This window comes from Anomalospiza imberbis, chromosome 2, assembly GCF_031753505.1.
Source record: "Anomalospiza imberbis isolate Cuckoo-Finch-1a 21T00152 chromosome 2, ASM3175350v1, whole genome shotgun sequence".
NCBI lineage: Eukaryota > Metazoa > Chordata > Aves > Passeriformes > Viduidae > Anomalospiza > Anomalospiza imberbis.
In genome coordinates this window covers 66587455-66613338 of record NC_089682.1, presented here as the reverse complement: position 1 = coordinate 66613338, position 25884 = coordinate 66587455, and the positions used below count along the sequence as shown (strand labels likewise).

Here is a 25884-nt window from a genome sequence, read left to right as displayed (position 1 = left end):
AGGGAAAGTGGAATGGCTTCAAACTGAACGAGGGTGAGTTTAGAATAGATTTTATTGTGAGGATGGTGGCACAAGTGGCACAGGTTGCCCAGAGAAGCTGTGGATGCCCCATGCCTGGCAGTGTTCCAAGGCCAGGTTGAATCTGGTCTAGCAGAAGGCGTTCCTGCCCACAGCAGGAGGGCTGGAACTCGATGATCTTTAAAGTCCCCTCCAAGCCAAGCCATTCTGCGATTCCGTGACGCCCAGGGCGCCCGGCACTGCGCACAGGCCCTCTCCCGAGCCGCAGGACGCCGCTCCGCGCCCCCCGCCCCTCGCCGGGCGGGGCCGGGCCGGGCTGCGGGGGCGTTCCCGAGCCGAGCCGCGCCGGGCGGAGCCGGGCAGGGCCCGGCCCAGCCTGACCCCGCACGGCCCGGCCCGGCCCAGCCCAGCCGTGCGGAGCCGTGCCTGAGCGCGCCGTGCCCGCCATGGCCATCGCGCACATCGCCACCGAGTACGTCTTCTCCGACTTCCTGCTGAAGGAGCCGCCGGAGACGCGCTACAAGGGGCTGCGGCTGGAGCTGGCGCTCGACAAGATCGTCACCTGCATCGCCGTGGGGCTGCCGCTGCTCCTCATCTCCCTCGCCTTCGCCCAGGAGGTCTCCATCGGTAACTCCGGCAGCCCCCCGTTCCCGGTTCCCGGCGCCTCCCGCGGCGGACAAAGGGCCCGGCGGGGCCGGGGGCGGCGGAGCGGGGCTCCGGGCGGGAACGCGGCGCTCGGTGGGGCTCAGCTGCCGGGAGGGCTCCCGCTCGGGGCAGGGCAGAGGGCGCCTTTGGGCCGCGGGAAGGAAAGCTGCCTTCCCGGAAAACAGCCGTCCCGGAGAGCATCCCTGGCAGCAGGCTCATCCAGGTGTGCTGGGCTTCCCGGCCGGCCCTCCCCGCGCTTACCCGTGTCCTCCTCCTCGCTGGGGCGTTCCCTGGCCGCTGCCGTTCTCTCAACACCTCCCGAGCAGGAGCCTTGTCAGCCCAGGGGCGCATCTTCTCCCGTGGGAGCGATGGGGAGCGCTGAAGCCGTGCCGCCCTTTGTTTCCCAGCGCAGTTCGGACTGGAGCAGCCAGCCGGGATGTGCCCCGGGAAGTGTCCGTCTGCTGCCGCTCCCGGCGCTCGGGATGTTTGGCATTAGGCTCTCGGTGTCGCTCAGCTGTCAGGGACAGGTGCCACGGAGAAGGGCTGGCAGAGCTCTGCCTTTGCGCTGTAGGCGGCTCGGCGGGGCTGGTCACCCGCAGGATGGGCAGTGGGAGAGCTCTCTAAAGCTTTCCGCTGCTCCTGTCCCCTCCTGCAGCTCTTCCAGTTCAGTTTTCAATTTTTGCTGTGGCTCGGTAGATGAAACTATGCTTTACGGGAAAAAGGCCAAGTTCCCCAATGATTTTACTATCTTTTTATTTACCCACCTCCCCAAGTTACAAAAGTGATTATGCAGCAGCCCTTGGTGTGAGGAATGGAACTAAATGATCTTTAAGGTCTCCTCCAACCCAAGCCTTTGTATGAGTTGCTAAGAATAGCGCTATATTAATGAAGATTTCAAAGGTGTATATGTAAAATGCTGTCCATTTGGAGACAGGGCTGAATCACAGGCTTTCCAGCCTTTCAAATAGATCAATTTGCTGCATGTACCTGTTTATTGGCATTCAGTGTTATATACCTGATCTCCATCATCTACAGGTTTGGGTCAAGTGAATGTCAGGAAAGTGGAAAACTGGAATGAGAGTTTGGATGAGTGGTGAATCTGTGCAAAGCCATCATGAGTAGCATTAGTCAGATACCAGATTGCTTGAGAGATAAGATGCCTGAGATTGCTGTATTTACAAGCAGCTACACCCCTATTGCACCTGATTGCTGTGGCCCACAATAACTGTGTGAGGAAGTGAAGGACAACCAGACTGGGAATGCTGAGACCAGATCTGAGCCTCGTGGCAGCTCTGCTCATCCAGAAATTGGATGAACATCCATATTTCTGCCCTCTAACCTGCTTCTTTTAGTTTTAGATCTGCTACTGGTATATGCACATTTCTTACTCCTAATGCAACGAGAAAGAGGTGTATTTCCATACAGTAGCTTGTATATGGGCCCCTTAATTCTTTCTACTTCTACTCTAGAAGTGCTGGATCCAGTTTGAAACAGTTGGACAGTACCCAGTTGAAGCCTGGGTACTAATGTTTCTTTTATTATTTTCATTTTACTCCTGCAGAGTTCAGTAAAGTGTGCCTTTCTTTCAGATGAGTTAATTTCTCATCTTTCAATTATTTCAATATTAAAACTATTTCGAATTAAATCTGTGATTGCAGTAGATTCATAAAGTAAGAATAGAAATGTGGGCTGCATCGCTAGTGTTTCTTTTTGTTTATAATCCTGAGAACCTGTTAGAAGAAAATATTGTGTTGAAAACTGAGCTTTTTTTAGTTGAAAAATAAATATACAAATAAATATGAGAAGTACTTTTTATTGTTATTTCCGGGCATGAGTGAAACTGCACCACGTGGTGTCCATACAGAAAGTGATAGTAAATCAGCCATGCTGCTGTGACATCTGTCACCTCTTTCCCAACAGTCCCTGCAGCTCAGCAGGCTGGCTGCTTATGGGATAGCCCAGAACTGCTTCCATTAAGGCATTTGGGGGAACACGGAGGACTTTAGGGGCTGGAAATGCCTGGTTGTCTGTTCTGTGGTGTTCAGCCGGCAATGAAATAGACAGCAAGGTTTGTTTTCAAACACTTTGTGATATAATCACACTCTGAAAAAGCTCAGGAGCACTAAACTGAGCGAAAATGTCAGGGTCCATTTTTAGGTCTGAAAAAGAACAACTCGGAGGTGGATGTGAAAATGTTTGGTGGAAATACCTGCCTCAGAGTACAAAAACTGAACACCCTTTCCAAAAATGAATGCTCAGCTCCTATTTCTGTTGGGATAATTGCATTCTTCCCACCTCAGGTTTTCTCGGCACCTCATCCTGTCACCTTCCCTTCCTGCTCTGCTTTCCTGTTCTGTTGCAGTGTGGTGTCAGACACCTGAAATTTTCCTCCTACATGCGGTTGCTCCTAATTATGCAATATTGTTAAAATGTTTGCAAAGGCTATGGAAGTTTTCTGAAGCCACTGAGTAACTTTTAGTTTTGATGGGAGTTTCAGGAAATAAATGAGATTCCAGCTGAATCACAGAGGATTTCTCTGCTGGAGGCATGGAAAATCCAGAGGTAGCATCCAGCCAGTAAGCAGTGCTGAAATCCTGGGGTTAGTGCCTGCACCCTGCTTTGGCATTCTGCAGGGGCGGGAGGAGAACTAATCTGAGTTTACTTTTTGCTGTATTTTAGAAACCCATGGTCAGTTGTAATTTTGTGAGGATTTTAAGCTGGTTCTGGTAGTAGTTAAGTCGTGACTAAGCTGTTGTCTGCTATCCCTGGGAATCTTTGCTACTTGAAATCCTGCACCTGTTACCTCTTTGCAGCTAGACCTTGTTTTACACAATTTTACATAGTTTTATGCAATTTTATATATACTGGGAATGGGAAAATGGAAATAACAATAGCATTGTGAGGATTGTGTTATACATGTATATTCCATATATTGTGGCTTGATATTATTTTCTTATATTATTTGGCAGTTCTTGGGTAAATTATACTAGAGGTGGTCAGGTAGTGTGGTAACAGAAACCATCTAAATATAGCTAAATCAGCAATTATAAGGGAAAAAAAAAAACAACAAACCTGAAAGATGGGGCACCCTCAGCAGTGTTTGAGCCAGAAATGAATAGAGTTTTATCTGTGTCGTTTTTAGTAAGAACAGCTCTGAGTCAGATTGAGATTCCAGTTTCTGAACTCAGATTGTGTGTATTGCAAGATGTACTTTCTTACTGTAGACACCTTGGCTGAAAACGTAGATATTTATTCCCAGGGTGCTGCTTGGAGCAGGATGCTGCAGCCCTAAGCAGGTACAGTCAGATGAGCAGAAAGGAAATCGAAACAAGCTGCTTCATTTTGGCCTCTGCCAAAATTCAGCTTAGTTCTGGAAAAAGTATCAATGGCTGTCTCAGGTTGCAGCTGAAAGAAAAGCAGATGTGACAGCTGTCCACTCAACATCAAATATTTCCATCTTTTTCTGTAGGAAGGTATCTGTGTACTGCTCATCTGTGCTTCTCAGCAAATGATGTTTGACCTCCTGCACAGAACAGCTTCCAGGCACAGCTGTGCAACGGGCAGCCTGTACTGGCTGCATTCACTGCAGCCTTGTGTGGGAGGTGATGGCTGGGAAGGGACGAGAATGGAGGGAGAGAGTGGAGAAGAACAGAATTTTGTGGTGGCCACAGCAGCCCTTACTACATGTTTGGTTTGGGTGTTGGTTGTGCATGGCTCATAGGTAGCTGGGATGAAGTAATCCATGTGTTTTAGCATCTCTGTTTTATCATATAAGAAAACACCTTGTAGGTCTTTCCAGGACACAGAAACCATCACATGTTGAGTGTAGACAGCTGGGAAACTTGGTTATAGTCATGATGAAGGCTTGGGTAGTGCAGCTGGCTTATCAGTTGTGGCAGGATGCTGGGCTAGGAAGTACCACACCATGTGAGCCAACCCACAGCATCTGCGTGAATCTGAAATGGAGATTTGTTGCATTAAAAGCATCATTTCCCACTGGTACTCTCTGGTGTATCTTACCATGCTGGAGGGTGCTCAGTGGTGGGAAGATGGAGCCATGCCTTATGCTCTGCACACCATAGGGTTGATGTCCCCATTAACCACTTTGGACTTGCCCAGTGGTGACAATCCTTACTTGTCCTGCTCATTTTCCACCTAATTTATGGGCACTTTTTTCACCCAGTGTTGTTTTTTTTTTTGGTTTTTTTTTGGGTTTTTTTTTTTGTTTTTTTTTGGTTTTTTTTTAGTTTCCATCCTTGCAGTTGGCTGCCTGTGGGATTTGAGGTGCTTTGGCTGACAGAAAACACAGAGTGAAGGTGTTAGTGGGGAGCTCTGGGTGCTGCATCCCAGAAGCTTCTGTGGGAGCCACAATGGCATCAGTGTCCCTTCCTGCATGCCCATCTGGGCCTGTATCTCTCTATATAAGTTAATCATGTGTCTGAAGCAGTCATGAGAATAAAATGTATAGAAAATGAAAAAAAAAACCCAGTTGTGAGACTAAATCACAACAAATACACCAAAAAAAAAGTCTTAACTCTTGAATTGGGCTCCTTTCCTCTCTTGCTACCCCCTGTTTGGTACTCCCTGCTGATGTCCCTCTCCCTGCATGTTCACAAGTTCCTGGGGAGGCTTTTAGGAAATAATCCTATCTTGTGATTTCCTAAGAGCTGGGGGCTAAAGTTGGGGTGGGTGTAATTAAGCCGAAGACTATTACTATGGAAGCTGCTGGCTGAGAGCTGGAAAAACTCCTCCCAGTGCTGCTGAAGCAGGCTGTATGCTAATAGTTGACTTTTGCACACTTTGCATTTAATTCAGTGAGATGTTGTGAAACCCATGGGGTTAATGAATGACCGAGACAACAAGTGTGTGAGTAGCCTCAGCCCAGAGCAGCCAGACAGGCTGAGAACTTCTGTCAGCAGAGGTGCAGATCCCAGCAGGATACATTGTGCTGCTCTTTGGCATGGAAGAGTGCTCAGGAAAGAGCAGAAGTTTCAGCATCAGGCACAGGCCTGCTGGGCAGCCAGGGCAAACTTGTAAAAACATTTGCTTTAATGTTAAATTCTAAACGGTCATTGTGTGAGCATCTTCAGCTGTTGGTTAGATTTTTTTCTGTTTAATTCCTATAGAGCCAGCTTTACATTTCCTGTGGAAATGATGGTAAGCTGCATTAACTGCCAGAGTAAATGTAAAAATCGTGGGCCTCTGGTGTTGCCTGAGATTTGGGGTACCACCCATGTTGGGAGGGAAGCTAAATGGTCATTGCCACTGTTTCCTAATGCTTCTCCTTTAGATGAAGGGAAACTCTCTGTTTAAAGATGTGGTGGAAATCTCAGTGGTGGAAATTTAATTCACAATTCCTGTTTCCCATGAATCAAAAAATTTATCACTCTGAAGGCTATGCTTGATAAATACCCAGCTCTTTTCCCACTGCATGATTTTGAGACTTCTCTGAGGGGTAAGTTGCAGCCCTGTAGAGAGAGAGAAATAGAGCTGTTAATTTCTCTGACCCCCTTCACTTAAACATTGTATCACCTGAGCTTTACATTCTGCTCATACTCCATCCCAAAGTAACACTGGGAAGAGGTTCTTTTCTCCGCTGAACCCATTTGCTCCATATTTCCTTCTTCAACAGATTCTCTTTCACCCAGCCTTCCACTTTCCTTCATTCCTTCAGGTCTGCTCTCCACATGTAATTTGTTTCTTCTTTGGTATGCATTGGGATTCCTTTTTTCATTCTTTAAAATATTTTTTAATGTTGGTGTGGAGGATGTGCATTGGATGATGCCTGGCAGTCTGTACATTGTCTATGTGTGCCTTGATTTTCTTGTTTAGTTTTTTGTTTAGAGGCTACTAAAGAGCATAATTCTTGCTGGATGAAATCAGATGTTTGGGTATCATGGCAAGTTCATTTTGCCCTATGGAAAATTTTAGAAATAATTAATGGCCAGGTTTTCCTCCAAGTGCATGCAAATCTTTTTGCAGTGACTGCAGTGTATTAGAACACAAATAATTACGTGCTGAAGGTTTAATCCTGTCAACTGCAATCATTTGATCCTGGTTCAAGAAAAATAGTTAAGCCTATGATTAGCATTGATTGTTGAATGTCCTGTCTGTTAGCTGCAGTTTTTAATTAGATGTGTAAGTCAGAAGAGGGGTTTTGAGCTACTGAAGAGGAAACCAGTCTGGCTCGCTGGCTTTACCCTCTCTTTTGTGAAGGATGCAGCCAGAGGGTTTTGATCCCTCAGGTCATCTTGCCTTGGACCCAGCAAAGCAGTCCAGTACTGAACACAGATTCTCCTTTCAGTCTGAGATTTCCTTGGGGTTCTAAGACTTTCTTCTCATACACAGATTTCCTGCATAGGAGCTACAGAAGAGTCAGTTGCAGGGGGGAAAAGGGTATTCATGCTACAGATGTGGAGGCATTAGCTGGAAGTTTATTGGCAAAGCACCCATGAAGACATGCCACAGCTGTGTGGGGTGACAGCTCATCCTTGCTGTGTCTCAGGCTTGTACTCTGCACTCACTTGCATGCCTGCAAGTAATTCCTGCTGCCAACAACCGGCTCCATCTAGTAATCTTAGCACTCTTGGAAAAGTGTCATTTCCTCATATGTGGCTGCACACTTGGTGCTGCCTTAGTTTTCTTCAGCTCCTTTGGGTGGTCTGTCTTTAGAACAGCCATCATAAATGGCATTTTTTCATCCTCATTTGTTTGCAAAAGTAAAAGTCAAATCCTTATTGCTCCCTCTCCAAAGCTAATTTAGTATCAGGAAATGATTAAAAAAAAAGTCCGTTGCCAAGAGTAATGATAAATTGGCCAAAGACTGTTGTGACAACTGCTTAACAAATGCAGTCTTTTGTTATTCCTCATCCTTCTTGCTTGTATATTTTCTCTCCCTGTTGTTATGGGCTTGTTAGCTGCTTTTCTCTTTTCCAGGTTATTACTTGTGGGAGCAAGGGGCAGGAATGGTTTCGTGTCACCAAGCCAGGAGGCTGTTCCTGTGATAGCAGAGGGCTATTAGCCTCTCATAAACTAGTCCTGGGCATAGCTCTGTGCACAGCGCATCTGTGGAAGGCATGTAGCCCTGTGGCAAATTTCTCTAATAGAAACTACAGATTTTCTTTTCAACTTCCTCCAGAATAGTCCAATATAAAATAAATTATCTCTCTATATATACTGCTGTTACTCCTTTGGAGGACAGAAGGAAGGAAAGAAAAAAAAAAGATGGAAAACGGTGGCCATTTTCTGAGGCATGTAATGGTCTGTGTTTTGTACAGATGATGCACAAAAACATCTTCCCTGTATAAGTCCTAACATTACTACCGTTACTGCAAAGTTGTAATTTGAATTTACGAGTGTTTACAAGCAAGACTGCAATCAGATAGTTAAAAAACAGTCCAACAACTGGAGTGTCCCCCTGCTTGAGGCTGAGCTCTGTCTGCTTGGCTCCCAAGTCAGGTTTCCAGTGTCCCTGCTGAAACACTGGGGATTGTGAGTGATGGTCACTGCTCTGCTGCAGCACTGGCATCGCTGTAGCTATTCTGGTAGGAAGCTGTGCACATGACATTTTGGAGAAGGAGGCTGGCTGCCTTTTTCATCACTAGTTTGGGAGAACGGGCCTGCCCTGCCTTTTTCCTTACTCCTGCCTTTTAAACACTCCATCACTTTAAGTGGTGTTCCACCCATTAATGAGAATGAACACATGGAGTGTGTTTCTTTTTGTGGATGCACAAATGTGAATAAGACAAAGCATCTTTCTGAACATTTCATTGCTCTTCTCTTGAAAGGGTCACTTGTTTGCTGCTCCACACTGGGTGCAGCCACCAGCAGGAGATTGGTTAAATGATGAGAGCAGGGCATGAATGGTCCCTATCCAGTGGAGAGCAGACATTAAATGCCTGCTTTTTTGTTTACTTTCTTCCCCCCTCTTTTTTTTCTGCAATATATTATTTCTTTGGTTTCCACAATTAATGGAAATAATCTGGAAAACAAAAACTCCCAAGTCTTTGGGGGAGTGCAAGTGCTTGTCTGTTGCCAATTTTGCTAAATCACGTGAGCTCTGCTCTGATAAACAGTAACTTGTTTTCCATAAGGGAGACTTGTGACAGGTCAAACCATGATGATCAAACCATGTCCTTATGATACTACAGTCCTAGAAACAATTATAATAGTGACTCATATGGAAAGGCTTTTATTCATAAAGCTCCTTGACTATGCTACATTGTAAGAGGCCATACAAGTTACAAGGCAAATACAGTTGGCTCCTTTTCCAAAGGAAGTTGTTATTCTCGGAAAACTAAACCAGCAAAATGGCACGACAAATGATACAGGCTTATATTATATAATTACTCCCCCAAAGCACAGAGCAAATCCATTAGCATGGCTTAGATGAATGTGTTAAGGGGAAAAAATATAGAACATTTTCCCCTGTTGGTCTTTTGATATTGGCAAAAGTGTTGGACATGTTGCTCTTGGAAGAAATGTTCATGGAAGAGCCATGTTCTCTGTGTAATTATTTGGTGAAATGACTGTCCTGTTGCAACATTTATGAAAGTCTGGTGGAAATCTGTTTGTGTTGGGGTGATTGCTTTCACTATCAAAGCTTCAGAAAGAAAGTTGAACCCCTTCATCCTGTTTTACTGGCGTTACCTGAGGAGCCACTGGTACTCCGTGTCCCATAACCACTTTTCCTTGTTGAAGTATGCTGTGGAAGGAGTCGCCTGGTGCCTGTGACTGTCCAGGGCAGAATTTGACCCTAAGGCTGGTACATAGCTGCTCTTGCTGTCAGTTAGGGCCTTGATCTTAATTTGAAGCTCCTGACCAGCTGGGGAGGTCCTGAGAGTAAGTGGGAATGACAGTGTTATGCATAATCTTGGATACAGCACATCACTGCAGTGATGGGGAAGGGCCTGGCATCCTTTGGAGGTATCTGGTGCCACAATTTCTCTGCCAAAAATTACAGGAGGAAATCCTTGTTTTCACAGATGTAACTTGAGCCCCTTCAAATAATTTGGAGTCTCAGAGGCAGAAGTGGCAGCACCCTGGGAAAACCTGTCCTTGCATTATTGCAAGGATTGCCAGGCTGCAAGAATGGTGTTTGAGGTCTTGTTACAGTAGACATGGGAGCTGTAGGTTGTGCTTTTGGGAAGCTGTGACAGGATGGTGTGTGATGGTATTTTGTTGCCTGGGGCCTGATCTGGTCACACTTTGTATCTGTTAGTTCCCCTTTGGCCAACCTGAGTTAAGTGCAAGTGGGAAAGGTCTTAAAGGTCACATTCCTCACAAAACTTACTGAAATAGGCCTAAAAAGTAGGTGTTCTAATATGCTGTCTCAACCCTTAGGAACATCCTTAGATGGATCCCTGTGGGAGTTACAGCCTTTGGGGGCAGTGGGAACTCAGGATCCTCCTCCCTGCAGAACTGCTGGGCTTTGTGTGATCGCTTAACCTGATAAATTTGGATACCACAGCATCTTAAATGTGTGCTTTTCTTCCTACACTTGTTTTCTTCTTTTTTTTTTAAAGTCTTTTGAGGATGCAATAACTTTTGCTTTGTTTTCCCAGGTGCTCAGATAAGCTGTTTTGCACCCAGCTCTTTCTCCTGGCGACAAGCTGCTTATGTGGACTCCTACTGCTGGGCAGCTGTGCAGCAGAAGCAACCATCCCACAACAACTTAGAAAACATACCCCTGTGGCTGCATAAAGTATGTATAGGTCTCCATCTCCTGGCAAAGTTATTCCCACATAGAAACCTACTTTTGCCTCACTTTTCTTGTTTCTCTGCTTTGCTGTAGTCCTTGCCTTTGACTTGAATCTATTTTTAGAATGTTTTCTCTTCCTTACTCCCAAAGAGGGTAGTACTAGAGAAGGTATTTTCTGCTTTTAAATAAGGGGTCACCAGTTATCTGACACAAGAGTAATGTTAATGTTGCTGTGTTGCCCTGGAGTGAATGCTTCACCTGGCTTTAGCTAGGAACTATTTTAAAACTGGAATATAGGACACAACAACTGCTTTAATGCTTACAAAAGCTTATTTTAGGAAAACAGGGTAATAAAAACATTTTATATTTTTATTGTGTTACTCTTGGACAGTTGTTCATGGAGAGAGAGACTTGTGGCAGATAGACATTTTGTGGGAGATTAAATTAATCATTGGTACCAACAGGTTTAACCCCTGTCTTCAGCATGCAGGCAAACCATGAGCTGGCTTTCGTTGCTTCAGGTAAAGCAGTATCATATAAGCACAGAAAGAGATTTATTTTATGGGTTAAAACCATGGTAGGTTTTAAGATACTTGAGCTGGCTCAAAACAGTAAGCTGAGGTTTGGCAGGAGTTACACACTGGGTTAATGCCGTGCCAATGCCTGGAGCTGACTCAGCTCGAGAGGCAGCGTTGGCCTGCTTGAGCAGTGCTGTTGCCAAAGTAAGAAATGCTGGTTGGGCTCTGCAAATTTGTGTTCTGCCTTCCTCAGCCCTTTTATTACTTGTCCCAGCAAATAAACCCCTGGCACCTGGAGCAGAGGAGAACCTGGTGCTAGAGGGAGCTCAGGTATGAGACTTGCAGCACCTGTACTTCTGGCTTTTGCTTCTGTATCCTGAGCCTCAGATTTTATTATCCAGTCATCTGTTGGTATATTCTCTGAGAGACTATTCAAGGCTGTCTCTGATTTGTTTGCTGACTCAAGTCATTAATTGAGGATTTACTGTTGGCTTCTCCAGTTAGCTCCACTGATAACCAGTAGGCATGTGTTTCATGAACATTAAAGCCAGACTTCGTTGGTTTCTAGCTTGAACTCTTCCTTGCACAGTTAAGACTCCACTTCAGACAGACCTTCTACAGAGGCCAGTCGAAGCTGCTGGAACATCTCACAGTGCTGGAAACTCTACCTGCAAGCCTGGATATTTTGCTGCCCCTTTCTCTTGAGGGAATGAGCTCTTGTTACCCAAATTTTTTGTATTGAATTTCATGTGATAGTCACCTGCTGATAGCATTAAGTCTGCTTGTTTGTCAGCCACAGATAGCTTAAGCACTCATACTTTTATGATGCAACCCATGTTAATTTGCTGACTAGTCCTGTATCAGAAATTGCTGCAGTTCCTCCATGACATGTATGGTATATGATGTTTCCTTGTAAATATCCTGCAGACTGTCTGCAGGAAGTGCATCTGCTCAGCTGAGCCAGGGGCTGTAACACAGGCTGGTGACTCATCTTCCTAGATCCATGATTAGCTACCCACCCTTCTGACCCAGACATTGGGAGCTGCAGATGCTCTTTGGAGGTCAGTATTAACTAATGTACTTCTGGTTGTTCATCCGCCTCCATGCTTTACAAGTTTACTGGGAAGGAGTGGCGCTACAGCTGTTTAAGAGTGAACTTTGCTTCCCATTCTGGTATCTGAAGGCTGTTCTTTGCATCCAGGGCCAACAGCTGCTGAGTGGCTTGGGATCACTTCTGCAGGAAAGCTTGGGTTCTCCCCTCAGCCTTGCACTGCAAAGTATGCACAAGCTCATTGCTCTGCAGTTTTTAGCTAGGTGATAATTTTAAAAATAGCCAGAGCAGAACCTTTTGGGAGCACAGTGATGTTAAGGAGAAAAGGTAGACTTCCTGTGCTCAGGTCAGTGGAGACTGACTCTGCATCTACAGGGATGCACAGAGGGACAGCACGGGTCATTAGGCCTAGTTCTTCTTAAAACAACACTTAAAATGTTTTTTCCTGCTTTCTGGGAAGCAGAGCTTTTATTTAAAAGCTCTGCTTCCCAGAAAGCAGTAAAAAAGCAGGGCATCTCAGGTTCTTTCCAAAACTCTGACTCACTTAATATCTCACTGTATTGGCATGCTGGAAGGCACCGTAAGGAACACTTATGGAGGCATTATATTAAGGTTTTGGGGGAATGAGGTTGTAGGCCCCATTACTGATTAAAAAAGATGGATTTCTTCCTGGCATGCTCTCTGTGCTCTGTCAGAAGTACTGCCTCCTGGGGCAGTGCTCAGTATAGTACAGAGAGGAAATAGGAGCAGGTAGCTCTTTGGTGACAAAGCCAGCATGTAGTAACCTGCACTGCTTTTTTTCTTAGCATCTGGTTGCTCTGGAGGATTATCAAACCCAGGCTGCATTGCAGAAAAACTGAAACCTTTCCATCTTCTGCCTATTTCAGAGTTCAAGTTTGCTCTGGAATTTTTGGTTTTTTGAACAGTAAAATGTAAGTTTCAGTTCTGGGCACTCCCTAAAGCTTGACATCTTTACTGGTTGTCCTTTCTGCTCTAGGAGATCTCTCCCAGGGGTTGAATTTATCAGTTTGGAAGCTGGAAAGGACCACACTGCTGGGTTCCTTGACTCTCTAGTGGTCATTGTGCTCCTAGAGGGTGCCCAGGACCTTTCTCCATGGAGAGCAGGAGTTCTGAAATTTCCGGTGATCCTGGAAACTCCTCACACTGGATAACCCTTAGCAGGAAGCAAAATGAGTTGTGTACTGAAATGCACAATTCAATGAACAAAATACCTGCAGATAAATATAAAGAAAAGACTGTGGCAGGTCCTGCCTGTATTTTTAGTCTTTGTCAATGAAAGAGTTGTCAAAATGATTATATGGCTGACTCCTCTGACTCCTCTTCAGGTTTGTCATTGATGAAATTTTGGTCAGGCTTCACTGTTTTGTTGCCTCTGTTTTCTTATGGGATTTTCCATTCAGGTTTAATTCCCTTTAAGAGGTTTCTTGTGTCTGTCTGAAGTCTCAGAAGAACAGAGATTGGTTTCTAGAGATGAGTGGTAAAGACAGAGAGTCAGTGGTGATGGGGATGGAGGAGTTTTGTATTGACCTGCCCTGTGCAGATAGTTTGCTTATTGTCTCTAAAGATGAATGCTCCACCGGACAAGTTATTTTGGTAAAGCTTGTCTTGATCCTTAACTGGAAGGAGAAGAAGAGCTTTTGGCCATTGTGTGTGGGCAGTCCTTGCAGTCTAGTGGAGGAGGAGAGGAGAGGACTGCACTGTGAAGCCTTTTTAATTCACAGTGCACGGAGAAATTTTATAAAAATTCAAGCAGGAGAACAGTGAGCATCATCTTACTGGCTCTTGATACAACCAAGCAAGTTGAGGAGTGGTTGAACACTGAGTGATGACCACTTTATAGCCCTGAAATTTGGATTGCTAGGATGGAGCTGCCTATGATCAAGAGCCTTGTAGGGGTTTTTTAAATTAATGTATGTTCTAGTCTGCTATTAACTGGGGAGAAGCAAAGAAGATAAAGGTAAGCAAAGAAGAGGTATAGGGTTGTTCAGAAAAAGGGGATTTGTACTCACATGAAATGCAGGCAAACAATTCATCTGACTGAAAGAAGAGGTCTTCACATATGGCACAGCCAGGAGAGGTCAGTTGTCTGGCTAAGATCTTTCAAAGTGCAGGACAAGTACTTTGGGACCTGCTGAAAGCATTGCATATAGAGAGCAGGTCTGCAGTCTTTGTATGCATGAAGTAAAATAATGTGAAAACCCTCACTTTTCGTAAAAGAAGTAAGATTTACCATGGACCCTTGAGTTGTTCTTTGAGTCACTTGTCTGTGAATATGCCAAAACAAACCTTGGGGTTATTTATTATATTGATGGTACAGTTATAATCATGATTCTTACCTGGTTCTAGTTACTCATTATTTGTACAATTTCTTAGTTGACTGAGGGCTCCTCACATTTCACCTGTAAACCCTTCCCAGGGAGATTAAGGGTTGTCAGAGCAAGGATACCCATATGCAGGTGCATTTATAAATAATTTTTTGAAAGTATAGTGCTAGAGCTACTTCAGTCTGTTGCAGATGGAGTCATTCACTTCACTCATAAGAGAGAAGCAACAATGTGTTGATATAAAGCAGAGAGCTAATACAGTTCAATAAATGTGAATGTGACAGTCGTTTATCAAGGATCAGTGGGAAGGTACACTTCATTGTTTAGTGCATAGAGGGTAGAATGAGAATTGTTAGGGAGACCCTCCTGTTGAGTCATGAGGTTCAGAAAAGACTCCTTTCTATTCTAAACTTCTCAGAGGGGAGTTCAGGTATGGATAGGTTCAAACTTAGTCACAGACCTCTCAACAGTTTATGTCTAAAGGATTTTATGTACACTGTCAATCCTTTATATCACTTAGCTAAGATTTCAAGCATGCTATTAGTCACCTACAGACCATGTGTTACAGCAAGGAATTTCTCAGCCTTGAGGAGTAACCTTTGAGAGGTATCCCTGCTCAAGGGGAGAACCTTGCATGCAGTCTGTAGCCATGCAGGAGAGTTTAACAGGCCCTGGGCTGCCCACTGCTTATGGAGTGTGATGATTAACTTGTGTACACCAGCAAGAGGTCTGGGTCACTGTTCCAGGCTGCCCTTGACTACCATGTTCCCATCTGTCCCCCAAAGTCCAGAATAAACTGGATACAGTCATCACAGCCTCCACTGGTGATCATGGCTTGAGCTAATTGAAACTGTAGAAGTACAGTTTTGAAGCTATATCAAAACAGAAAGGATGTAACAGGAGGGATAAAGGTCACATAGGGTTTGAGATTCACCTGTAGGTTTGGAGACAGGATAGGATCTCATTTAGAATGATCAGTCATTTATAGCTGTTTCTGCTGAACACCAGTGAGACACCTCCCATTGCTGCAAACAGGAATAGGGTCATATCCAGAGGGAGTTTAATGCCTTTGCTTCTGGAAACGTGTAATTACTGTCATTAGCCTGTTTGGGGACTAGTGCCTTTGCTTGGGCTTTTTCCAAAATTGGAACTAAAGAGGGAGACATCTTACCATGTTCATGTATTTTAATGAAGGCACTTCAGTGCTTCATTCTTTTAATTGTCTGCCAATTACTTTTCTCAAAGCTGTTACCTGGACCTGTGCAGCTAAAATTTTGTGCTATTTTACTTAACTTACTCTTTGACAATGGTCAGGTAGGTGGAAGTCAGAATGCTTTCAGTCACTTGTATAGTGTTTGCCCAGAGGAAATAGGGACTGAAGATACAGTAAAATTAGAAAGCTGTTGTTTTCTAAATACCATTAAAGTTGTTTTCATCTTCTTCCAGCCATTCTTATCCAGACCCTGGCAAGCTTTCTGTAGATTAGGTCCTTGAAAATGCCCTTTGCGTCACTCCAATTCCAGCTTTTTTTTTGTGATAAAAGCATATTTGAGGTTATAAAGCAGTTATTTTAAATGCCCTTTTAAGTTATTTACTGTGTATTTACTTCACCTTAGCAGAGTTGAAGCTGGTGATGACAGACTATTTTGTGCTTTAGTCTGATTTTATATTTAACCTTTGGGAGAGTGTGGTGCTTGTGCATCTTCACAGTTTTGTGATTCCAGCACCTTATGTGCTTCTGCAAATGGACTGCTCAAATGCTTCTTCTTCTCCACCCATGCACCTGTTCTTGCTGAATAGTAGCTGAGTACTAACAAATTTACTCCAACAGCCTGGAATGTGCACAGGACTCAAAGGCTTGTCAAGTGACATGACCTGCAGCAGTACAGGGGCAGCCTCTTGGCTTGCAAGTGCTCTGCCTCCCTGGGAGCCTGCCGTCCCCCGCAGTGTGCCATCAGACTAAGGGCCAAACAAGGCAGGAGAACCTGCTTCCATCATCCTTAGCTTTCAGATCAGCAGCATGCAGCAGAAAACAAACAGCAGGGCACTGCAGTTTGAGTCCCTGCTGCACACACCACTCGTTTTGTCAGTCTCATACTGAATATATTGAGAAGGAACTTGATAACTACCCGGCAAAGGAAAAAGAGTTTCACTTCTGAGCCAGTATCCTTCTCTGGCATACCTTTGACCATACAATTCTTGGGATCGGTGACACTTCCTTCTACTTCAATGCTCAAACTACCCAAGACTGAAGGGGTGTATTCCTTGTGTATTCGGCGCCTTGGGAGCAAATAAACCATAAAACCATAAACCATAAAAGAAAGGCTGATGACTTGTGGTTGTCTGTGCACAAATACCCAGAGTTCTCTTCTAAAAATGGGAAGTCAATATGTTTGACTGTCAAATGTAGTCAGATGAGCTGGACAACCCAAGTCTGTTGCTCTGGAACCTAGGACTCATGCCAGATGACTTTGCATTTTCACTTCTGCCTGTCATTCAAGACCTTAAATTTTAATGATTCAAAACAATTTGCTGGTTATCTAAGCCTACTGTTAACAAATGGAACAAGTGTATCTTTCATTTTTAAAAAAGCCAGGCTCTGAGAAGGATGTAATTGTGCATCAGGTGCTGTGGAAAAGATGACAAATACGGACTTTTGTTCACAAACAAAAAGAGCTGCACTGATGATCATGTACTGCTCTGGTTTTGAGACTATTCAGAAAAGAGTTGCATAGAGTTCACTTATGCTGCCACAAGCAGCAGCTTTGGGAGTGATGAGAACCTGGCAAGAGAAAGCCCAGCAAATGCATAGCAAATGTGCCTTTTCCCCGGCAGTGTTCTGCTTCTAGGTGAGGAGGCAGTGGTGAAGGAGTTGGGGAGAGGAGGAGATGCAAGGCAAGGTGGCAGAGGTTGATTTTTTTAAGGCAGCAACCTAATGAGAGTAGGCTAGAGGGGACATTGGAGGACATCTGGGACAGAGCAAGAGGGCTGATGCCAACGTGCTACACAAGTGCAGAATTCTTTTAAGTTGTAAAGGAAGAAGTGGAGACTGGAGCAATGGAGGTTTGGGGCTGTGACTTCAGTGTGAAAACTATCTTGCCTCTTACCACATGTCTTTGTAGTACTCGGGGTAAAGAGATCTCTAGGATTATATGGGATACTGCTGATGGCATTTCCAGTTTTGAGGGTCAGAAAGGGAATTAATAAATCTTTTTATGCCTGTAAAATCTGAAGTGAGTGAGTACTAAATCCAAGCAGTGTAAACCAATGTAAGGCATTTTAGTTGCTTGGTACTAAATCAGGTGTGACTTTGTTGTTTCTTTCCCCACCTGGCACCAGTGGAAGGTGGCTCAGAGGTGTAGGACACAGGTGTAAGTGAAGTCCAACAGGCTTTGCAGCTATACAGGCAATCTTAAGCATTTGTTAAGACCTATGGAAAATGTGTTGCAGCAGCTTAGAGGAGCTTAGATAAGTATAAGATGGGTTCAAAGACAGATAATTTCTATTTCTACGTAATACAGAATTCAGAGGACTGATAGAGCCTGGACATGAAACTATGAAGTTTTGGGTAAACCAAGGCATCAGGACTCAGACCTGGTGGCATTGTCCACAGTGATAAATAAGAAGACCAAATTGTTGAGTTGATGATGAGATGTCCAAAATACATTGGACATGTCAGAGCTTTGCATCTCAATTGGGAAGTCTACACCTGGGAGAAGGAAGATGATCTCATGTTATCTGTTGTGTGCAAACAGGAGGGAGAGGCAGTAGTGAGGGCAGAGCTCTGCACAGTTTTTATGGGCTGCTGTGGGTAGGGGAAGTCAGTCATTCAAGGTCTAATACATCATATGCATTCCTACTGCCAATAATAACACAGGATTTTGCTTTAATGGTAGGTGATATTAGAAGTAATTTTCCTGAATAAAATGTTCCATAACATCAAATTACTTTGTGCATGCAGAACTTTAATCTTTCTTGATTAATGCAAACACAACTTAACATAGTTATATTAGGTCCAGATTTTCATCTTGTTAAATACCTGCAAATGTACGTGTAGCTTTTCCACTTGTAGTGATTAATGACTTCAGTTCAAGCTTCCTCTAAAAATCTCCTCTGGCTTTGCCAATGAATGTGCATGGGCACATGGCTGTAACACTTGTGATGTCTTACATCTGTTTCATATTTGTTCAACTAACTTAAAGTTCCTTATGAACTGATGCTAGATTTGAGTTTGCTTACTATCAAAAGCTGAATGTAATGAATTAGAGGTTGGCTGAATTTGCAGTACATTTCATTAACAAACTGCTTGTCTTACATCATGTCTCTTTAAGGGTAATGTTATGTATGATTTTGTCCTTCGAATATAATGTCAGAGTACATAGAAGTACCATCTTTCCTGCAGCTGGGAGGAATTAGAGTTAAAATTGCATGACAAAAACTACTTGTTGATGAATAGAAGAAAGATGGAAAAACTTCAGACTTGTATTTTATACCTGCTTCAGCCCTTTCCCTAAGCAGTTGTGACTGTGTAAGGGCTGACTTCTCCGTGCTGCATTACCAGACCGTTCTGATGCTGTGTGTTAGTTTCCATTTAGGTGTTATTTGAAAATATTTAAATACCCTGAAGTATTACAGCTGCCACACTTACTACCTTTACAGTCACTGGATGTCATGCACTCTGTGTTTGCAGGCAGAGGCCGAACTGTAGCAGCTCTATTCATTAACCTCCTGACAGCTAATGGAAGGCAGGAGAGATTTTGCTGGTATTTGGAGTTTTAGTTGCTATGAACAGTGGTGACACATCGGAGAGGGAGAGATAGGTGACAATGTATTCTTCTTTCAGTCAGCTCCTCTGATAGCTGCTTTGCTGTGCTATTTGTTTTTCCCCCAGGTTAATGCTGTATTTCTCCATGTCAGCTCTGGTGGTTCTGAGCATGCAGAAATTGTTATCAGGATTGAAAATGTTATCAGGATGGCACCTTTATTCTGCATGCTTTTTTTTCCTTTGGTGGGGGGAAGCTCTAAGCAGCAGAAAAGTTACTGGAGCTGTCTGAAAAGAGATTTTGCTTCCCTGCATATCCCAAATAATCACAAAATTGTGTTTTAGTACAAGGATTTAAATAAAATTGTAGGGATTTAATAGGCCTCTAGGAAATGTAATGCTTATGGGGAACAATGGTGATAGGCTGACTTATTACTTATGCAGGTGAAGCCTAATTGGAGTTTTTTCCCCCTGCAGTTCTTCCCATACATCCTTCTGCTTGTTGCTATCCTGCTGTATCTACCATGTTTGTTCTGGCGCTTCACTGCAGCACCTCACCTTTCCTCAGACCTGAAATTTATTATGGAAGAACTTGACAAAGCCTATAACAGGGCAATCAAAGCTGCTAATAGCATTCGAAGTGGAGACCCCAGGGACCCTACTGACTTGATTCCAGCTGCTAATGAGAACTTGACACAGAGGTAAGATGCTGGGGCTTGGCCTTCTCTGCTCTTCAAGTTCGTAACAGATGTGACATCTGTACCCACTTAGAAATTTATTGCAAAGGTTTGAATGGTGACCTGACACAATTTTAAGTTTGGTTAAAAAAAAGAAGTTATCTGAAATGATTACTTTGGCCCTTGGAGCTAGACCTTATAATTTTCTTTTTTCAAAGAAAACATGTAATAAGCTCTTCAGATTACTTAACACCTGAGATGTTCTGATTTCTTTAGTTGCAGTAGGTCTTAAGTAGTTTTGCCCACCACAGTGTAAGAAAAGAGATACTTCAGTCCTCAGTTCTCGTACAATGTCAAGTTACTTGTCATCTCCTGTTCTTTAAGATCTAGGTCTGCAAAGCTTCTGATCCAAAAAATGATTAAAAAACCCAAATATCAAAACCCACAAAAACGACCCCCTCCCCTTCTGAGTGCAAGTTGGTGCACTGTTCCAACCAGATCCAGTTCCCGCTTCCTTGTAGGTCAAGGATATCTGTTTCTCTCTGTATGTGGGGTTGCAAGTAGTGCAGCAGTCTTAGGTCTCTTTGAAATGTGGAATTAGGTCTTGGCAAGTAAAAAGCTTTCTAGTGTTCTATTATTGAACAAGTGCTTGGAGAGTCTGCTTTTCTGCATGGATTTGCTTATTGCACCCTGTTTTGTACTGGAAAAGAACAAAAATATTTTGTTGCCATGAGGGCTAGATTTTTTTCCCATTTTCCAGTGTTGGAACTCTTTTGTTTCTTAAGCAACTTTTCTGTATTAAGAGTGTTGATATTTTTCATTTATCTGCTATTCTATTGGTTTTCTGTTGACTTCTATAAAACTACCCTTGATTTACCTCAGTAAGAGGATGTGAACATGTTGGAGTGGGTCCAGAGGAGTATTATCAAGATTGTTAGAGGGATGGAACACCTCTCCTACAGATACAGGCCGGGAAAGCTGGTGTTGTTCAGCCTGAAGAAGAGAAGGGTTCAGGGAGACCTTAAGGCAGCTTCCAGTACCTAAAAGGGATATACAAAAAATCTGGAGAGGGGGCTTTTAGAGGGGCATGTAGTGAAAGGATAAGGAGGAATGGCTTTAAACTGAAATAAAGTAGGTTGAGATTAGGCATTAGGAAAACATTCTTCCCTGTGAGGATGGTGGGGCTGGCACAAGTTGCCCAGGAAAACTGTGAATGTCGCATCTCTCGAAGTGCTCAGGGCCAGGTTAGATGGGGCTTTGAGCAACATGGTCTAGTGGAAGGTGTCCCTGTCCATGACAGAGCACAGGGATTGGTTGGAAATAGATGATGTTTAAAGAACCCTTCTAATGCAAACCATATTGTGATTCTATGATTTTAAGAAGGTTTCCAATCTTTTATCTCATTTAGAGTACTGGGTTTTGTTGATATTTGGGGTAGGTGAATGTTGCAGCATCTGATCTGTATGATTTGATGTTTTTTTTTCTCTCCTTTTCAGTTTGTGGGAAATATCTGAAAGCTACTTTAAATACCCAATTGTGGAGCAGTACCTGAAGACAAAAAAGAATTCCAAGTGCTTAATAATTAAATACATTACATGCCGTTTGCTCACACTAGTAATTATTTTCATTGCATGCCTCTATCTGGGCTACTACATTAGTCTCTCCTCTCTAAGCGATGAGTTTCTGTGCACTATCAAAACTGGGATCCTTAAGAATGACACAACTGTTCCAGAAGTGGTTCAGTGCAAACTTATTGCTGTTGGTGTCTTCAAGGTACTCAGCTATATTAACTTGATCGTTTATCTGATGGTAATGCCCCTGGTAGTGTATGCAATGTTTGTTCCATGGAGGTGGAATTCAGGTGTTCTCAAAGTGTATGAAATCTTGCCAACTTTTGATGTTCTGAAACTTAAGTCAAAGCATTTTGATGACTTAAGCCTTTACCTCCTCTTTCTTGAGGAAAACGTGAGTGAACTTAAATCATTTAAATGCCTTAAAGTGCTGGAGAACATTGCAGTTTCTGAGAAGTTTGATGTCATGCAGCTTTTGGTAAACCTTGGTACTATTAAGACTGATACTATAGATGGGAAGCCAGGGACTGCTGAGTTGGAGAAGCCTGAAGAAGCGACTACAGAAGAGCTGGGAAAAGATGCGACAGAGTTACAAGGTAAGCTGATCTAGATACGTATTCTTACCAAAAGCTTATTAATATCTTCTGTAAGATAATGGACCTCCTCAGTCCTTGCTATGTTCCCTGCTGTGTAAATACTGTTACCTCAGAAGATTGTAGTGGTGTAAGTCTGTGGCACAGCTAAACCCTAGATTGCTTGTTGGGTTGGTGGTCCTTGCTGACGTCTCTGCTCTGGCACTACCAGGCTTCAGCTGTTTGAACTTTAACAGCCTAAGACCCCCTGTACAGTAGGAGAGCTCTAGGGTGGGTTGTGCTTGAAGCAGCTCCAGTGAGAAAAGTGAGAAAGCTGGTGGTTTCAGGACTTTTCTTCAGAAATTGGCTCCAAAGTGTAGTAACTGCTGCTTCTGCTTCTATTCAGGCTTTGGCAGAAGTCATGGGTGAATATAAAAATAAGTCTGATGCTCAGAAATGCTGCTGGCAGAGGAACGGGAAATGACAAAAGAAGGGAAGTGGGACTGGGATCAGTGAACACGCTCATGTTCCCACTTTCATAGACAGCAAGGATGATTGACTGTAAAGAGATTTTTATCAAAATGGTCCAAGTCAATCTGTATTGGTGCAACTGTTCTCTGGATATCCCATCAGTCTGCAGACATGGTCAGCTTGAGCACTCACTCATATATGATACAGTCTAGGATTCTGTCCTAAAAAATGTGGCATACCTTAATTGTGAAACCAGTTCCTTCCTCAAGTGCAGAATTAGAGAAGCCAAATATCCAGGGAGAGGTATAAACCAAAAGTGATGATACTTTAAAACATTTAGAAACTTACCTGAGTATGTGAGCACAATGCTGAGGGAAAGTTAAAGAGCTGTTTCAAAGGTAGGAAAAGAATAAATCTATTTTCTCTTCAGAAAGCTATGCCCTGTAATTAATAAAAAAGAAGCATCAGTACCCAGGGGTTAGCTGTTCCTCTGTACTTGAGTCAAGCAGTTGTGGTAGGCTGAGATTTGGAGAAGTCAATTTGTACAACAGGAGAATTCAGAACAAACAAGCAGAATTCTTTTTGAACCAGAAGAAACCCATTTGGCAGCCATTTCTTGTGCAGCAGCTTGGAGCAATTCTGACAGCATATAGTTTTCCTTTCAAATCTTTTTTGAAATGACAGGTGGTTTGGAAGTAAAATATAAGAGGCTAAGTGGAGATCTGGGCTCAAGGAGCTGAAAAAGTTAATAGAAAATCTGACTCATTTTTATCTGAAAGCAGAATTTTTGAGATTGTTTTCAACTCATGAAAACACTTCCAAGATCTATTTTTGTCTAGATAAGAACAAGCTAATGCTTGAAGCTCTGTTAAAATGGATTGCAGAAAGAAGCTGCTGTGTTTGTGACCAGCTTGGGCTGGTGCAGCCCCTCTTCTTCTGCCTGGGGACAGCTGCAGGCTCCACACCCATCAGCAAAGCTTCACCCACAGCTCATCATCTTTTCCTCTGTCCCTTGTGGTATCAGCATGTTTTTATTAGGGGCTGTGTTAACAAACCAGTGGGACATGCTGGCTCTGGCAGAGCGATGTGCAGGACACCCTGGTGCTGGGGTGGGGGCAGTGGAGGCAGCACAGGACAGCCAGCAGTGCGGCATGGGCGTGGTGGCAGTTCCTTTGTGCACCAGAAGCTGTTGAGTGCTTTGATGGCCCTTTCTTTTCTAAAACTTTGCCTTCTCTTCAGTTCTGACAGACCGTGATGCAAGTGGCAATGTGAATACGAGAGAAGACAAGAGACTTCGCCAAAGACTAATAGATTCTTCGTGCTGAAGCTTCCCAGCTGCAGGAGCCAGGAGCACGTTCTGTGGGAAGGCTCCTCGTCAAAGTGCTGCTCTTTGAATGCAACGTTCTCAATCGCCTGACAGTTCCCCAGAGGCCAAACTGGTTTACAGACTATTTGGTGTATAATAATCAGGAGTCATGTGCCTGAAAAGGCATGTTGTGGGCTTCTGTTATTTTTTAAAAAAATACAACCACACACAAGGAGGAACACGAACAAAACAGTTCTGTCATGAGTAACAAGTGCTAGGCATTGAATGCAGTTGAAACTTGCAGTGGGACAGAGCTCACTCCATGCTGGACAGGGATGGGAAAATAACCCTGCAGGTAGCAAAAAGATACGGCCACATTGCATTCTGAAGTGTTGCTCTGCAGCAGTGGCCATCTCAGTTTTGGGGTTTAAGGTAACTTTGGGCTCTCTGACCTGGAAAAGGGGGGCTGGGGGTGGGGTTTTATAATTCATCTGGTTAATATGTCCAGAATGGTGGCTGCTGCTGATACTGGCTGTGTCTTCATGGGAAAAATAAGGGTTACTCTGTTCAGCCTGAGATGTCTCGGTTAGTCATCCCAGCACTGATGTCTGGGATTAAGTACTTGACACTGGTGGAAAAGAGACTACAAACAGTTTGTGTTAAGAAGGTACTGTAAATACTAGGGATTTTGAATTTTCTATGTATTAATAAATTAATAATGTCTTAACAATGTTTTTACAAAATGTAATGATGTGTAAGCTAAGTGTTGGTTTAATTTCTATCCCTCAGTTGTTTTGGTCTTAAATGTCTAATAAATCCGCCTTGGAGTTTTGGACTGAATATCAATGAAATTAGTTCGATTTTTGTAATGGTTTGTCAAAATTGTTTTGTAATGTTTTTATGTGTAAAATTTTTCTCAACGTGTTTGTAGTATCAAATGCAATATTAGTTGTGCTGTTTTCCAAGCCACACTTGAGAATACAAACTAACTTGTATTAAAGTAGTACCCAAATACCTCAGCAGAGCCAATCACCCAACAGCCAAGGTGAAGTAGATGTAAATGCTATGAAAGGTTATTCTCCCCCACACACATTGTGACTGTATTTTAATTAAAGATGCTTAAATGTATTGGAACAGACAAAATAAGGGGGAGTGTTTGTACATAGGTTTGTTATCAGACCATATGGGGAGAGTAGAATTCAGCTTTAATGTTGTCCCTTCTGCCCAAGACCTCAACCTTCACTGAGTATTAAAATGACCTTTGTCTTGAAGTATTAGATGCAAGGTGAGGTGGGTGGGGAGAGTGAAGCACCACAGTGGCAGTGTATATCGTTCACACATGTGATATACTGACTTGTTTTTCTGTATTGTCCATAAAAGTGAAATGACTTACCTCTCACCTCTTCCAAGTTGGCTTTTTAAACAAAGAAGGACTTGTTTTATAGCTAGGTAGGACTTCCAATTTCCAGTTCCTTAGTGTTACACACTTTTGTGCTCTTGTCTGCTAGCATTCTCCATATGGTTGTGGATGAGGAGCAAACACGAGTAATTGGTGTTACCATTTTTGCACAGAGCTCTTTATGTGCTGCAGCAGATTTCAGAGATTGTGTCCATACTTGAATTCAGCAGCTGCTGTGAACAAGTGGATCTGAAAGTGCTGCTGTGCTACACTTAGGGCTAGTATTTACAAGAACTCTTTGGTTCTCTTATGGCTTTCAACTAAGACAAGCCTTATTTTAAAAGAAGTCTTTAAAGCCATAGTTTTATGCTACCTCTGCCCAGGACAGCAGCACAGCTGCAATCCTGCAATGCCTCTTGCATTACCAGCACAAAACAGGGCTTATGTTGGACACTGGTGGTCCACACTGCAGAATTTTACTGCCATACTTCTGCCACTAAGCCTATGATTCCTTTGACCTTTCCTAGATTCTGCCTGGCTATGCTGATGTGTTGCTGATGGTCCTTTGTATGTAGGCAGTGCAGGTGCACATTGTGCATTGTATGTCTTGGACAAGGAGCTATAGTACAATACTAAGATTTTGTGATGTGGATGTATTTGAACTGTTTGATATCGGTAGAGTTCTCAGTCTTTAAAATTCAAAGCTCCTGAAAGCCACATATTCATGTTTCATGTTGAATATGTACCTAACTTTTTACTAATACCCCTTTTGTATTTAAAAATATGACTTGCTGCAGTGAATCTGTTATTGTCTTACAAAGTGCTCAATAAAATGCCTATCAGTCCTCA

The 25884-nt window shown here is 43.4% G+C and overlaps 1 protein-coding gene across 1 annotated transcript; it reads left to right on the top strand.

Annotated features, from left to right (window-relative positions):
- Positions 1-451: 451 nt before the first annotated feature.
- PANX1 (pannexin 1) lies at positions 452-25884 on the top strand. Its single transcript, XM_068181493.1, has 5 exons — positions 452-645; positions 10227-10366; positions 19517-19740; positions 21213-21883; positions 23570-25884. Exons 1-5 carry the CDS (start codon positions 465-467, stop codon positions 23653-23655), a joined length of 1302 nt encoding a protein of 433 aa, XP_068037594.1. The 5' UTR covers positions 452-464; the 3' UTR covers positions 23656-25884.